Below are 16,736 nucleotides of genomic sequence, written 5' to 3'. Positions count from 1 at the left end.
GGCAAGGGGGATCATCTTATCAGTTATTATTTGCAACACAACAATGGACATCATCTAGCTTGTGGTACTTCTCTTTGATCTCTATATAATTCAAGACCAGCTGAAACTGAGCAACACAATGACAAATTGGCTCCAGCAGCCTGACCTGAATAGAACCCTGGGTCTCTGGGTTCCTGAAATCAGGCTGGATCTGGCCATAATGGCAAATGCAAATACACATAACCTGAGTTTAAACCCAGACCGAGGCCAGGCCGGGCTTTATAACATACAAAAATGCCGCTGAATTATTTCAAAAATCCTCCACAGCTTAGAGAACCCCCCTGGTATTGATATTAGCAGTGCAACTAGCACCATTCTTCAAACTCCGAGTGTGTGACACTTCAAAAGCACTCCTTGTGTTTGATACAAGCAAGCTGATCCAAAACATAAAGTAGAAACAGCACCAGAAAAAAAAAATAAAAGCTTAGGATTCCTTGAAGAAAAATGCATGTCATCTGCTGCCTTTAGAGTTTCAAAGTAAGATCATCTTATGTTGAGAGCAGGAGAAGAAATCGAAGGCTCTCACACAGTGTCGTGATATTTTGTGTAAGACCTGTTAGCACTCAGAGTATGTATTGCATATCAGCCTCAGCTACTACCACACTGTTTTGATCTGTAAAAACAACTGAGCCATGTTTGTGCTGGTTAGGGTTGATAAATTGTAGCAGCCATCTTGAAGCAGGCTGACTTCAAAAGTTAATCAGATGTAGCTTTATAGTCACTGAATAAGTTTCTAAAAGTTTCGASAAAAGCTCCGGGAGCAGAGAGAAAAACACCAACAAACACAGATGACAGGCAGAACCAAAAACCAAAATCACCCACAGATCAGCTTTTGGCTGTGCACGATGATAAAAAGCCTGCCCCGGCCCGAACAGACGGTCGTGTCAAAGCGAACCCAGGCGAATTGCTGTGAACGTGGTATGAATTGTCACCAGTACCATCGCTAGAAAAACTTTGTGTATCCCAGTGTGTTTGTTGTTGCGGGGGCCTAAAGTCACAGTCAGCCTTTTCCAGGCGGCAGCTCTCGCTTCTCTCTCGGTCTCATTAACAGAAGCTCATTACCGCCTTATCTTCCTTCAGACACTCTGCTCTCTGTGTTCTCCTAAACTGATGGGCTGCGTGGAAGATTTATTAAATAGTAAAGTCCACACATGCTCCTATATTTATGTGGAACAGATGTTTCTAGTTCCCATAAGACAAAGTCACGTATTATGCTTTGTTCCTTCACAGTCRCTGTCTTTTTCTATTAAATACTTTTTCCTTTTGCGCATACTACAGAAGCRTCCCTAATTACCCACTTTGAAAATTCAAACTTGAAATAGTGTTTCTTTGCACAAGAATTCAGTTTAGGATTAACAATTTTTTGCCTRCATGCTGAATGTTTACTGAGAAGTTCTTTGAGTAAATAATTATAAGATGAAAAACCAAACCATGCAGAACATTATACTTTAATGACCAATAAAGCTGTCAGATTTTAGGGGCCTGAAACTGAAATCCACAAGCAGCCTGGTAGTTTTATATAAATAAACGTCATGAAAACTATATTGGAAAAAAAATTAAAAAAGAGAAAAGAATGGCCTCACCTCAACAACTAAATATGAAGCAATTTTATGTGAATCCATCAGTTGATCATTTTCCTATGTAGACAAAGAAGGAGTGTTTTTATTTCTATTTAGTTAGATTCTGGTTTAAAGAGAAACTATGAGCTGAATAAATGAGTAAATAATGAAAATCTACAAGTTTTAGCAACTTTATTTTTGCTACATCATGTCATTTTAATTTGACATAGTTTTGGTCTTTCGGTGTGTTTTGCAGTGTGTTGCTGATAATCTATCATCATCTAACACATCTAAATTAAGAGCCACTCTCATTTCAGGAATATTGACAGAGCATGAAAAATATCCACTTTCTGTAGACTAAAAATGAAAAAGTAATAATCATGTTCTTTGTACTACCAAATCTGATCCATTGAGCCTGTTGTTGCATGAGTGAAATGTTCCTGTGTTTCTCAGGCTCAGGTTGAAGCTAAAAAGGAACATGAAGGTGCTGTCCATCTGTTAGAGGTGAGTATCTGAACTCTGGGAGTGTGKGATTATCGTCCTGGTTTAAACCTGTTCAGTAGCTTCTGCCTCACCCAGAGTGTTAAACCAACTTTTGAAACACATTTTAGAACTTTGTATTTTTATGAAGTCTCTGTCTGTGCTTAATGAGCATTGTGAAACGGTGAAATACTATGTTTTCAGGATGCGAATGAGTGATCACATGTGTAATTGTGTTATTTCTTTCCCTACATCTCTTTTTTTTTAACTGTACGGGTGTATGTTTACGCTTAAACAGAACCACTTGGACAGCATGCAGGTATTTCAGAATTGTTTTTATTTATTAACATGATGTTTTTGAAGTCTTTCCTCCTACAGACAACCGCTTGATCACCTGTAGAAGACATGTCAGATAGCAAAGATAAACATTAAATATCTTCACCTGGCTAAGTGGTAGTGAACAAGTAACATGAGTTATAAACCAGGCATGAACAAATTAAATGTTACTGRAACAATTCTTAATTAAGAGGGTTTTTTAACTTGTAAAAAAAAGCATTAAAAAKATTAATTTAACTGTCTGCCTCGTGTAACTGAGTAAAGTTCCTTTTGAATTATCAGTTAAAGTTTGTGAAAAACATCTCTACTTGTGTGAAAATGCAATCAGAAGTGGGAGAAAAATACAAACTGCACTGCGTGAAAAATCTGGTGCAGTCCTCATTATTTTTACATTTTACTTCCTGGGAGTCAGACATGCTTGTGATCTTTAAAGTTGGTCTTGTGCAACAATACGTCAGGCTCTAGAAGTCAAAGGTTTCTTTGTTGCTATTTATTTCAGTCCAGTCTTTGCCTTTAGATAATCAGTCTRTAGAATATGATTGAGGATCCTCTCAGTCACTGAAGCGTGACAGAAGCACCTAACACAGCTAAACTTTTAAAAACTGACCAAGCTTATATCATCTGTTGGTTTTCTAAAAGCATGGAACTTGTTTTTTTATTTATTAAAGATGCTGGGGATATCATCTGTACTGAAACTATAGGAACTACAAGTAAACCTGAGAGTCTGAAGTGCTTTGTTARGAAAATGTGGAACATTAAAGTACCTGTGACATGCCTWTACTTAAAATATAAAAAGTCAAAGAAAATATCATAATATTTAGGAAATTTGGCATAAAACACGATTTAACCCATTTTGTCACATAACTGGCATATTTTYCTTTGAATTTGGCTCAGCTAAAATGAAACAGGAAGTGACATCAAAGCGGAACTCTTTAAGAAAGAAAACTCCCTGGTTTTTGTTTATTAAAACAATGGGCCTCATGCAAGAACATGTTCGTATTCTTATCCTAAATTTCTCTTACTTTTGTTCGTATGAAGGGTTCGTACGAACATGTCACGTCAGATTCAACAAACTCTTCTATCTTCAGGAAAAGTGTGTAAATGAGCTGCGTGAATTCCACCTGTTCTATCCAGCTGCTCGTGCACACGAGAGGAGATTAACATAATTACCACCCCAAAAACACCATATAAGGCTATGTTTCCTGCCCCACATACCAGGAAGTATCCATTCATAAACGACATCGCAAAGTAAAAAAGAAGAACTTTACGAGTTCGGAGATTGTAATCCTGCTCTCCGAGATCGAGAAAAATTTGTTCTCTTTAGCAGCGTCATGTGGAATTAAAGGAGCTGCTTAAATGAATGAAATGTGCTGTTAATGTCGTGTCTCCTGTGAGTCGTTACAGTCACAGAAATAAAATATAAATCATATTCATCTCTCTCTAGTCCWGCTCCGGTTTTTCTTTGGTCAAATATTTTTTTTAATTTAAGTGTAAACACCTGTATTACTGTGTTTACATTTATTCAGAAGAAGGGTGGTTGCGCACCGCAACCCCCCACCCCCCTACCTGGCCGTCTCCCCCCTCCCTGCGGTCGAAGTGACAGATGCGGTTCTGAAAAGACGCATTTTAAAACGTCTCCAAACTTCAATTAATGCATAATTTAAGTTGTTTTTTTAGTTTGAGATCTTCATATTAATATTGTAGTGTTATACAACAGCATTAAAAGACAATTTAACTTCATCTAATCAATTAATGTTGTTAAAATCTAATTCAAGTTCAAACAGAATAACCTACTGTCAACATAATCACAGAGTGTGATTTATTTTCAACTTGAAATATTTTCTAAATAGCGAAATATAAAGTTATTAKGGAGGAAAACCCGTCTGGATAACAGCAGACTGACTGCTCGTAAAACATACGACAGGTCTGGACCACTCGTGAATTTTGTTCGTATCTGAAAAAAATCGTAGAATACGAAAACATTGGTGAATGCCACAAATTCTCCTAAATCACTCGTACGCACAACTTAAGAACAAATCTGTGCGTACGAACGGTTCTTGCATGAGRCCCATTATTATTTCAAATTTGAATTTTCTTCATTTTTTCTTATAGGGACTAAAATTATCTAAAGAAACATCAGAAAATTCCCTGCTGTCTGTGTTGTGACCATTGTAGCAATGCTCTGTTTACAGTCAGACATTCCCCTTTGACATCACTTCCTGTTACTTCACATGCAAATATCTCAACAACTGTTCATCTCAGTGGTATACAATTGCTTTTGCAATGTGTTTTCTATGTTACCTTTCCAAAAGTGCAATCACATTTATCACAAAAAATTGGTGTCACAGACACTTAAAGATCTTTAATACAGTATATGATGAAGCTTGGTTGTTGAGAGCTTCGTATGTTAGAAGTAAGATTTGAAATGCTATGTGGCACAAAGTAGATCAGTCAAGTGAAGAATGATTCATCYCTTAGGTCTTGTCTTAGATCTTCAGGGAACTTTTTTCTTTAATAACTTATTTCCCCAGATATTGGCTATCTGCTTCTCTTCCCTCACGCTTGCCCATGAGAGCTTTCTGGACCATCCTGACCATAAATCTGCAGGCTGYCTTTTCACAAAAATGTTACTCAAGGCTTCTTTAAAAAGGATACAAAAATGTCTGACTCCTTAAATTGAATAGAATACAATAGGGGATGGCTAGGACTTTTTTTTTTTGTAAATGATTGTATCAGAGGACAAGYAATTGCTGATGACATTTTAGCATAACGTTTTTATTATTTCAGTTTTTTTAAAAGCATATTTCACAGTATAAGTGTTGTTAAAGATGTCAACATTGTGGATGTGAAATTGTGTATTTTCATCAACTGAAACATTGTCAAACAGCGATAAACAAATGTGATCTCTTTACTTTGTAGGTTTGCATGAGTGTCAGCCAGCATGTGTGTGAAAGCTGTCTACTGCCATACAGTTGAGCACGCTGGGATCCTTCTAAAACTAACATTTCCTAATTTACTAATTGTCTCATAAACGTAGAAATGTCGCTTCTGTCAGTCTGCTAGCAGCATGTTCTATCTAGCAGCGTCCTGTATGCATGWATTGGACTCAAGAGTTCCTGTGCAGCACAAACTGGAGCTGTCTGTTGGGCAGAGCAGGAATATTCCACAGTAGCTTCAGTGTCTTTCACAGAATCTTAGCTTCAGACTGCTGATTAGTGAACGGTGTCATTCCACTTGTGAAAACAGACTTTAGCACCTGGAGTTATTTTTACACCTGCCCAAACAATTACGTTCAGTCTTTAGGTGTGATTTCATGCATCAGATGTTCCTGCTCTTCAAGTGCACAGCAGCCATTCTTTGATGTTTTTCTTATTGTCGTCATGCCTTGAAAAGACCAAAACCAACTAAATTTGGACACTCTAAGGGATTTCTGCTGCAGACTCAGGCTGTGCTGTTACGGCTATGTACCACACATTTATGCTCTGCATCCTAAAACTGTATTTTAGCCGATCAGATGAACTTTTATTGATGTTAATGCCCTCACCARGTTGAGGTGCAAGTAGCTGGTAGAGTGTTGAAAAATCAACATGTGGGTTTAACAGACACTTTCACCTGGTCGTCTGAAATCTTGGAGCTTGAATTTTTTTAAGACTGGAGTTCTTATAAGACAACCACAATCCACTTTGGCTTGGCACTGGTCTGATCAGCTGTTATCTTGTCATTCCGGTCAGAAATAAACTGTCTCAAAACTGAGGTCACTGTACTGCTGTCTACAACAGGTGACACTATTTGCTTATAAGTTTTTTCATGAAACCTGACTTAAAGGGATCCCCGATTAGTTGTAGCATTAGACTTTATTTAATAAACGTATTTTAACTGTAAAATAAAGACTGTAAAAATACGGTAGGATGTTTAGTTTTTATCATTTTTAAACTAAAAGTTTAAGAATATATTACACGGACGGGGCCATTTTATTTACATGCAAAGCATTCTGGGTAAATGATGACATGGATGGGTCCTTGGTGCGAGGCTGCTAGCGAGCTATATCCACCCTGAAGGTTAATCTTGGACAATATCTGATGATCGACTCTTTTAAATGAAACCAGAGAGCATTGACAGAGAGGAGGAGGTAGAAATGACTCAGCCTGTAACTGAAAATATGGATGGAGGACCTCAGTTTAGCTTGTTAGTTTGTCGCGGTAGCGCCGAGCAAATACCTATAAGGCAATACAGCGTCAGTGCTAGCACAAAGGCTAACAGACTAAGCTGAGGTTCTTCTTCCATGAAGCAGCTCTGTTGTCCTCCATCCATATTTTCAGTTACAGGCTGAGTCATTTCTACCTTCTCCTCTCTGTCAACGCTCTCTGGTTAAAAGAGTCGATCATCAGATATTGTCCAAGATTAACCTTCAGGGTGGATATAGCTCGCTAGCAGCCTCGCTCCGATGACCTATCCACGCCATCATTTACCCAGAATGCTTTGTGTGTAAATAAAATGGCTCTGTCCGTGTTAAAATATATTTTTAAAAATGTACAAAACTAAACCGCCTACAGTATTTTTACAGTCTTTATTTTACAGTTAAAATACATGTTTATCAAATAAAGTCTAATGTTACAACTAATTGGGGATCCCTTTAAAAAGATCTGAGCTATAGCTTTACTACACATTTTATGTCTTACAGCAGCACATTTCAGATTTGAAGTAAACATGCCCTTCCAATTCATATGATGAAATTGTTGGTTTTGAGCTTWATATGGTATGAAACTAATAAGAAACATGTAGAACACCATCATTCTCATGCTCTAAAACAAATTGTTTAGTTTTATTTTGTGGCCTTATAATGTTATTGTACTGTAGTGATGCATGTCACATGTCAGGTGTAACAGAAATTCATTTGATCTGTCTTTCCTCTGTAATGACTGGTCTGTTTGATAAGTCCAGTAAGTGTTAGAAGATCTGTAAATGTGTGTAAACAGTGGTTAGTATTTGTGTCTCTGTACACATGCAGAGTGTTTCTGTTCACACCATGAAGCTCATGTGTTTTTCTTTTCTGTCACTATCCCTTTTATTCCCACCCTGCCTTCCCTCTTTTCCTGATTCGATGACTCTCCCCCCTCACTGTCACCAGGCCAAAGTCCGCGAGCTGGAGGAGAAATGTCGGTCTCAGAGTGAGCAGTTCAACCTGCTGTCAAAGGAGCTGGAGAAGTTCCGGCTCCAGGCTGGGAAGTTTGACATCCTCAGCTGCGAACCCTTAACTGTGAGCGAATCCCCCGGATCCCCCAACAAATCCTTATCCCAGCTCCTAAATGGATTGGCTGCGCCGACCGAGAAAGGTAGCACAGAGATGATCAGTGCTTACAGCATCAATTATAAATTGGATTTGCTACTAAAATTGTTACAAATTATTTCTAATGCGCACTTGCGGTTTGATTAAACCTTTGCTGTTTGTGTTTTTTGAACCTCAAAAGACCAKTTAGGCACACAACAGTTGAATAATGTTTTGATTTCAGTCACTTTTGTTGTTTTTTGGGTGAAGAAACGCACATGGTAGCTTTCGTCTGGTCACAATTTTTAATTTAGGGACACAATAACCATCAGTATGAGAAAAATATTGTTCAGATTTAATTACCTATTTTTACTAAATTGTTTTGGTCCAGTCTTTATGAAAACCTTTGATGGCAGCTGGTAATAAATACATGTTGTTCACGTCAGGTGAGAAATCTGTTCTTTAATGAGATGAGAAACCTTTAAGTACCTGTCTCTTGTTAGGACAATAAATGACACTAATTAACCCCTAAAGCTTCCTGTTTTTGTTTTTTTTTACAGCTGATTATATACTTTAACACACTCACATACATGATRCATGAAGTATACGTTTGTGCACTGTAATATTAGTTCTGTTATTTAGTGTTGTGAGGATCTGTTGACAGACTCTCTGTTCCACAGGGACCGAGGTTCCAACAAGCAGATCTCTGATATCAGAGTTCATCCGGCCGCTCCAGATCAGTGGAGACAAACCTGAGCTCCTCTCTGTTAAGCCAACATTCCTCAGTCGCTGTCGGGCCAGCAGCCCAGCACGAGCGTTCCTCTCTGAGGTACCTGCTAGTGTCCGCCTGCATCCTGTGTTCTTCTTACTTTAATGAATATTTCTCTATTCCAAATCGCCTGGACACGCCTCATTTATATCAAACAAAAGRAATATGGTGAACCTCAGCCTGTGTTTAATGTCTAAATAATTTTGTGACCAAATAAAACTTGAAAGTAAAACAACCATTAAAACGAGGATTTAAAAGAAAATCATCACCCCACWCATTTGTTCTATTGCTGTTTAGCCTGATAATCATTTTAATTCGTTCATGTGATGTTTTCCAGCTGAGAAAAACAGAGCATGTAAATAGTAAAGATCCTAAAAGATTGTCTTTTACCCAGACAACTTTTCTGAAGAAATGACTTAATAATCCACACTAAGCAACCATTAGTGGTAGTGGCAGTAACCAAAAGGAACTTCAGACTGAATACAGTAAAACGTTAACATTTATAAAGTCGAAACATTTGATGAAAGATTCAACAGCAAAGAAAATATGTCTGAACATTTATATATTTTTATTATACAATTACATAGGTGTTGGTATTAGTTTATTCCCTTTGTATGACGAAAAAAATTTAGAACTTTTGAGCTCAAACAATCTTAACGTCTGAGTCTGAAGTCAATTAAAAACAGAGTGACTTTGTGTTTTTGTTCTTTAGATGGACAAAGAGCTCAGCTCAACAACCAGGTCCAAACCACGTTTCACAGGGAAGGTTCGTCTGTGTGTTGCTCGATACAGGTAAGCACACCTGTTCACCTTCCATGAGTTATTATGACACAACTATTAGAAAGCTTTTTAACAGTGCTTTAAGTTGGATTTTTATTTTTGTATTTTTGTTTAAGTATCAGGAGGTTTTTAGTTACAAAACCTTTAAACTGTAAAAAGGAAGGTTCACCTTTGGATAAAGGGTTTGTGGAAAATCAGTTTTTAGTTAAATTTAACAGTCTATTTATGTACAAGTTGTGGACGAAGGGAAATTATTTGCAGAGAATAGTTAACTTTTCTTAACATACCTGCCATGTGTTGTCTTATAGGTGATTAGCTGTTTTCAAGGATAAAACAATCAGCTGTCAGTCAAATAAATGCAAGAAACACGTTTCTGTGAAAGAGGGTTAAAGTTGACAACAAAACTGTGCTGTTGTCTCAAAGTAAAATAAATAATTAAATAAACATTATAAATAAACACTTTTCTCAAAGCAGCTTCTACAAAATCTATTTTTAAAATATTATTATTGTTTTGTATAGCTGACAAAAGGATGATAAAAGCTAAAATAAAGGCAAAAAATATTTGTGTCTGATTTGTTCAGTTGTTTCTTTATAATTTCATTAGTTACAATCCATATGATGGGCCTAATGAGCATCCAGAAGCAGAGCTCCCCCTAGTGGCCGGGAAGTACCTCTACATATATGGAACAATGGACGATGATGGCTTTTATGAAGGTTATACATTCTTTTTTTTAAGTTAATCTTATTTACTTTAACACATCACCACATCACTAACTAAACTCATTTTGTTGTCCAGGAGAGCTGCTGGATGGACAGCGGGGACTTGTCCCATCCAATTTTGTGGATTTCATTGACGATGAGGAGAAGCCTTCCGTCCAGCAYAGGGACACAGTAGCTAAAGAACCTGGTTACCTCAACCACAGTAGCCTGGGGCCTCAGCGACATTTGGCCAGTGCAGGAACAAGAGTGGGCCTGAGCAGTCTGCTGCCTGACAGTAAACTCGACTGTCTGAGTACTAGCAGCCTGGGCGTGGACTTCCTTGGCTCCTGCAGCAATGGGACAGGAACCTTGAACGTCAACATTGATGAGGTCGGTGAAGACATTGTGCCTTATCCTCGTCGCATCACCCTGATCAAACAACTGGCTAAGAGTGTGATTATTGGCTGGGATCCTCCTGTGGTCCCACCAGGATGGGGCTCCATCAGTGGCTACAATGTACTGGTTGATAAGGAGGTTCGGATGAGTGTCCCCTACGGGGGTAGGACAAAGTCTCTCATTGAAAAGCTCAATCTTATCACAAACACCTATCGGATCTCGGTGCAGAGCATCACAGACCGAGGCCCATCAGACGAGCTGCGGTGCACTCTTTTGGTTGGTAAAGACGTGGTGGTGGCGCCGTACTACCTACGGGTGGACAGCATCACGCAGTGCTCTGCTGAGCTCTCCTGGATGCCCAGCAACAGCAACTACAGTCACACCATCTTCCTCAACGGTGCAGAGTACGACATGGTCAAGGCTGGGGGCTACAAGTACAAGTTTTTAAACTTGAAGCCAATGACAGTTTACAAGGTCAAGGTTGTCGCACAGCCACATCAGGTGCCTTGGCAGCTTCCAATGGATCAAAGGGAAAAAGGGGAAATCTCTGTGGAGTTCTGCACTCAGTCTGCAGGTCAGTCTCTGAAACCCACACTTGAATTTCTTTTGTAAAGAAAAGAAATGTTTTTACATGCTTTATGTATTTGTGTGTTCGGGCTGAACACTCTGGGGTTTAGCTCTAAACCCTATGCCAGAATTTTGTTGAATTTCTTTATTTATTTTTGTCATTTTTAAGCTTTCCATTTACAAGACAACATAAAAACAGAACAATGACAACAAAACCGAATTCAATATTTGAATTCCTGTCATGATCAATGTCAAAAACACAAGGTATAGACAAAAAAATGTAGGTAGAAGCATAAGCTTTTTATACATACATTACAGAAATCAAAACAGCAACGTCTTTTCTATAGATTTTTCTAAWGGAAATCTCAAATGAAATTCTAACCTAATTTGTAACAAAATCAAAGAGCAAACAATCATAATCAAACCTTGCTRTATTTGTGTAACAAATATTTTTCATACATTGTTTTAAATTTAATAAGTAAAAAACAGTTTTCACTCTTCACAATGATTATTCCACACATAAATCTGCCTAACACAAGTACAATTGTTTTTAATATTTATCCTAATCTTTGTTTTTTGAATAGGCATTTCTTTTTTTATTCATAGTTTTTGTTTGTTTAATTTCAAACTACTTCTGTATACAAAGTGRAAGGAGTTTAATATAAGCGTTGTACATTGTCAGTGCTGTTCTAAGCCCTACTAAATCATGCAATTTTAAAGTATGCAGTGTAAGAAATATTTCATTAGTTGGACAACAATAATCTGATGCATTTATAATTCATATAGTTTCTTTTGAAGAATGTAGACAGGTTTTGTGTTGGTTTTATAAGAATTTCCCCAGATTTCCACACAGTCAGCCATGTATGGAATTATTAAGCAAATGTATAAAATGTATAGTGATTTTTATTTAGAAAGTATTTTTATTTTATTTAATATTGCAATAGTTTTTGACATTTTAGCTTTTACATTTTCAATATGAGCCTTCCAATGCAATTTGCAATCAAGTATCACTCTCAAAAATTTAATTTCTGAAATAAATTAATACGAAAAAAATAAATATAACCCCCCCCCCACACACACACACACACACACAGATTTCATCTTATTTATTRAGCTCCTAATATAGTAGGAAAGTTTAAAAAATTGCCTAAAAACACWCTCACTGGGTTGTGCTTTCTCTTTATTTTACACACAACAGTCTACTTCATAATACCTGCATCACATACAGTATTTTGTGCACAATGACACTTTAATTATGCTCATGAAGTGCCAGAAAGGTTCATCATAACAGTGTGCTAGCTCAATTGTGGTGCAGATATCAGAATGTTGGAGAGGTCGGTGCACGTTAGGCTGGAGGTGGAGCTGCACTGTGTTGCTGCAGAAGCAGAGTTGAGATGTTTCATCTAATAATCAAATAAGTTACGAGGGGTGATCTGTATCTTTATCCAGCTTGAGCTCAGCAGGCAGAAAGGATTGTTATGGTTATTATATTWATATGAGATTGTCATGGACAAAGACTACTGTTTCTCACATCCTGAGAACAACCTGTCATAAAAGGACAAGGGTTTTTTATTAGTTAATATATTTTCAAATTTCAAATATTTTAGGGTYCTGCATTTTATTCTCTTGTTAATAAAAAAATCTATAATTGTTACAGTACATCCTAAAATATTTTAGCTTTAAATGTACCTAACAATTATGCAGATGTCATGAGAAAATGAAAATATTTCAGTGTTGGGCTTAGCCCCCAGTGTTTCAACATTTTAAGAGACCCTCTGCCTCTTTGGCAGAAATCAAACGTGGTCGTAGAAACAGCATTTCCTGTCAATTTCTTCATGCTTCAGAACTACAGATTTAATTCTTTAGGTTTCTGTTTGCATGGATTTTTTTAAGTGTTGTCCTGTTTGTAAGTTTTGGTTATGCCAGGCAAACCTACCTGTGCACCACATGAGTTGGAAACAGATGTTTGGGGTATTGGAGACTTTTATACTTTGGTATTTGTATGCAAAATGTTTGGTCAGCCTCTGAACAAATCAGTCTTTTTATCTTTCTAKCTCCAACAGATTGGTGGATGATGGTCTAGCTTTTCAGCAACAAAAGCATTGCTCTTGTTTACCAGCTTTTAATTTAGTTTATTTAATGTTAGGTTACATTTTTAGCTTTTTGTAGCTGGAAGCATTTTTGTAAGAGCAAATGTAGTTCTTGGGTTTTGTGTTAAAGGTGCAATCTGGGTAAAAGGAGACTATCCTTCTATGAAAGGGAAAGCAGGTAATTTCCAAACAACAAAACGATCCGTTCACTAAAAGCCCATCACAGATTCAGTCCTGCCAAACATCTTACCTCTCTCTTTKGATCCCGGTTACATTTCTGTGCTTGTTTGACTGAGATAAAGACACATCTACAGGAAAAATCAGATGTAATTAAAAATCATTGAGAAAGTATTCAATGAAAAGAGAAATGCATTGTACTGGAAACAAGCATCTCCCTCAGCCAAATGAGTGTAAACAGTAGGCTTAGATCTTTAATACTTTTTCTCCCACGAGGCTCRTTGCTGCTGTTCTGTTGCCAGCAGTCCTGTTGCCTGACATTTCCAGATTTACTGGAACCATTTAACTACATTGCTGTTAGTTATTTGTTAGGCAAAATTAAAACCAAATATGAAATGAGAAGAAAAAAAAAACAGTTACGACATTAAAGACAGAAAATATATGAGAACAGAGAGAAACTGATGCTTGAAGTCTTGAATTGACATTTTCCCTTTTGGCAGCTGATGTGGACTCATGCTGAGAGTTCATTAAATGATCCGTCTATTGGACATGTTAATTAGAGGCACCTGAAATAGTGTCAGGATGGGTGGTAGACAACTGTTGTCAATAAGGAGGACAGTGTCTGGAAGCCCTGCATTAGGCTTTTTCCACTCAGCATGTTCTTCAAACAAGGCACTTCATTAGTCCTCAGCGATACTTTTTTTGTCAACATTAGTTCGGAGCCGCCAACAATTCACTGCCAGCCTCTGCCATTTGTTTTCCAGAATTAATGAAAGTGGCTCCTGTGAAATATTAGTCTGAATGGTCATTTCACTTTATGGAGGGAGCTTGTTTATGGGAGGTGCAGTTTGAAAATGACAAGAGAAAATGGAATCTCCAAACAACCACTGCTGCTGCTGCAAGTCTGTGTTGTCCGCTGTCGGGAAGTGTAATTTAAAAAAAAACATAAAATAAATGTGAATAAAYTGCATCGACGTAGATTCCCAGACACGTCAGCTGCATGTTGCTGCAGATACTGCTGACTGCTGCTGCCGCTCACCGTTTGACTCCAGGTGARCGGCAGCGCTGCACAGATGGCATGTTGTTTAGTATGCAGGCAGCACTGACAGATTGTGGAAACGGCAAACTGTGTTCCTCTTCGTAGAAAATTGTCAGTGAGAATTTGGCACCAGGATTCTGCTGATGATTGAATGTGGGCAAACTTGAAATTTTCTACCAACATTAACACCTTCCCTCAATGGAAAAACAAAATGATTGTGTATAATAAAAACCTGAGATTAAAACAATAAATTCATCTTATGAAGTAAATTTCTGAACAAGCTCTGTCTTGACAGATTGTATCTCTGTACTGTTTAAAATAATAGTTGAGATTTATGAAACAGAGTTCTGTGAAAATGCCATAAAACGAATATCTTACCTGTTGTAACTTGCTCTGAGAATGACCTCAGTTTGGAGAAACTTTCACAAAGAAATCCATGGTAATTTACCAACACAAATGGCGACGGCAGCAGGCAGCTGTAGCACTTTCAACCTAGAGGCACTTCCTGTGGAAATGTAATATTTCTGCCTGAGTACTGCAAAACTGACAGCAGTGTAGAATTAGAGCAGCACTGAACAGTTCTGATTTTTGAGACTGGAGTTTTCACACCAGCCATTAGCTCATCAATCAGGTCAGAATAAAGCTTCTCCAAATTTGAAATTTTCTTCTGAAGTTAGAATAATCTTAATTTATGCCATGTTACAATAAGAATACTGAGTTATTGGTTTCATTTTTGATCAAATATTCAAAACATCTTCAAACACCGTTGAGCTATTCTTCTTCTCTTTATCCACTATATGCATATCTTTTTCAGGGCCCCCTCTACCTCCCCAGGAGGTGCAGGTCCAGTGCGGTCAGACACCGGGGGTCCTGCAGGTCCGTTGGAAGCCGCCCCCTCTGACACCTTCAGGAACCTCCAACGGTGCCAGTGTAATTGGTTATGCTGTTTGCACAAAGGGACAAAAGGTACCATTTCCCTTTATAGTCTTTCTTTTCTAATCTTACACTACAGCTCCAGCTGGCTGAGACTTGTCTTCCCTTCCTCAAGGGTTATTACTGTGAGTAGATCTCTGTTGCCATCTCCTGGAGAAAAGATTAATATTTCATATCCAGTGTTGAGGGACAAGAATGATAGATCCATCCACAAAATGACCTGTGACAGCTTCTGTTGTGCTCGTTATCAGTTTGACAGTTAATGCTTTGCTGTGTTTGCACACTCGTATGGTATTTCACTGAAAGCCAGGATGCTATGGAGAGTACTGTGGAATTGGCTTTAACTAAATAGCCCAAAACTTGAAAAAGGAAATTTWAAAAAAACGGTATTAACCCTTGACAAACATGATCCTTCACAAACATTTAATATCAAATAAACTCCCTTGAACAGGTTTCAAATCTTATTCTGTTTGCTGAAGGTTTCTGTTTAATTCAATCATTACTATAGTTGCAGGCATCTCTGGTACTTTAACACCACCTCGACTCATTTGTTCTGAAACACTGAACGATTGGAGCAAAGTGTAGAGCTTGAACACAGATCCAAGAGGAGGAGCACAAGTTGAGTTTCCTGTGATCCAATTAAAAATGCAACAAGCTTTAATGGGATTTTAACTTAATGACACACAAAGCTACTTGTTTTACTGAAACAGGTTAGTTTGGTAAAGCTCGTGACATCCTAAAGTCATAATTATTTACATTTACGCATTTAACTGATATTTCTCCACAATCATGTTACAGCAGCCATAAATGATGCAAACACCTGTTTGCTTATATCAAGAAAGAGCTGCAAAGGAAGTACACWGCTCAAAAAAATAAAGGGAACACTACCACTCAAAAAATAAAGGGAACACTTAAACAACGCACGCTAACTCCCGATCTTAATCAATGAAATATTTGCATTGAGTACTTTGTTCTGTACAGAGTTGAATGTGCTTCACAAAAGTTTGATTTACTTGGACTTAGCGTGCGTTGTTTAAGTGTTCCCTTTATTTTTTTGAGCAGTGTAATATTGAATGTTGGTCATTCTGAGTGAATTTCTGGTAAAAAACATTGTGGTTCCTTTGTGAATGCAGATAGCGGAGGTCTTGTTCCCCACAGCCGACTATGTGAGCGTGGATTTAAACAGGATTCAAGGTCTGGAGGCCAGAGAGGTCATTGTAAGGACGTTATCGACCCAGGGAGAGTCCCAGGACTCACCTGTGGCCATCATCCCGCACAATCTCCTGGGCTCGCCTCACCTCTCCCGCCGAGCCACCGCACCTCCTCATCCTCTGCCCCACCCTGTGCCGCAGCCCCACCCGGTACAGACCCATCCTCCGTACCCATCGACGTATCCCCCCAATCACCCTCAGCCCCAGATGCAGCCTGTGCAACGGCCCCAGCACCACACGCTACCCCACGCACAGCCGCGCTCGCAGCCCATCCGCCACCCTCCTCCTCCCCCTCATCCCCAGATGTTTCATTTGGCAGGTTGAGAAAAGGAATTTCTTCAGCGAGCGAGGTAACGCCTTGCATTCAATCAACTCTGATGAAGAAGAGGATGGCT

At 38.3% G+C, this 16,736-nt stretch overlaps 1 protein-coding gene across 1 annotated transcript in view; it reads left to right on the top strand.

Annotated features, from left to right (window-relative positions):
* Positions 1-16,628, top strand: part of rimbp2b (RIMS binding protein 2b) — a gene marked incomplete at its 3' end in the record, with an annotated part of 94,337 nt that extends 77,709 nt beyond the window's left edge. The window contains 9 exon segments of the mRNA XM_014023438.1: positions 2,052-2,102; positions 2,377-2,397; positions 7,543-7,747; positions 8,361-8,509; positions 9,162-9,241; positions 9,834-9,943; positions 10,026-10,898; positions 15,012-15,163; positions 16,264-16,628. Coding sequence (XP_013878892.1) covers positions 2,052-2,102; positions 2,377-2,397; positions 7,543-7,747; positions 8,361-8,509; positions 9,162-9,241; positions 9,834-9,943; positions 10,026-10,898; positions 15,012-15,163; positions 16,264-16,628 — 2,006 coding nt within the window.
* Positions 16,629-16,736: the final 108 nt, after the last annotated feature.

Source organism: Austrofundulus limnaeus, unplaced genomic scaffold (assembly GCF_001266775.1).
Source record: "Austrofundulus limnaeus strain Quisiro unplaced genomic scaffold, Austrofundulus_limnaeus-1.0 Scaffold369, whole genome shotgun sequence".
In the NCBI taxonomy this organism is placed as follows: domain Eukaryota; kingdom Metazoa; phylum Chordata; class Actinopteri; order Cyprinodontiformes; family Rivulidae; genus Austrofundulus; species Austrofundulus limnaeus.
The sequence above is the reverse complement of the archived record's forward strand: the minus strand, read 5'-3'. Positions and strand labels throughout refer to the sequence as shown.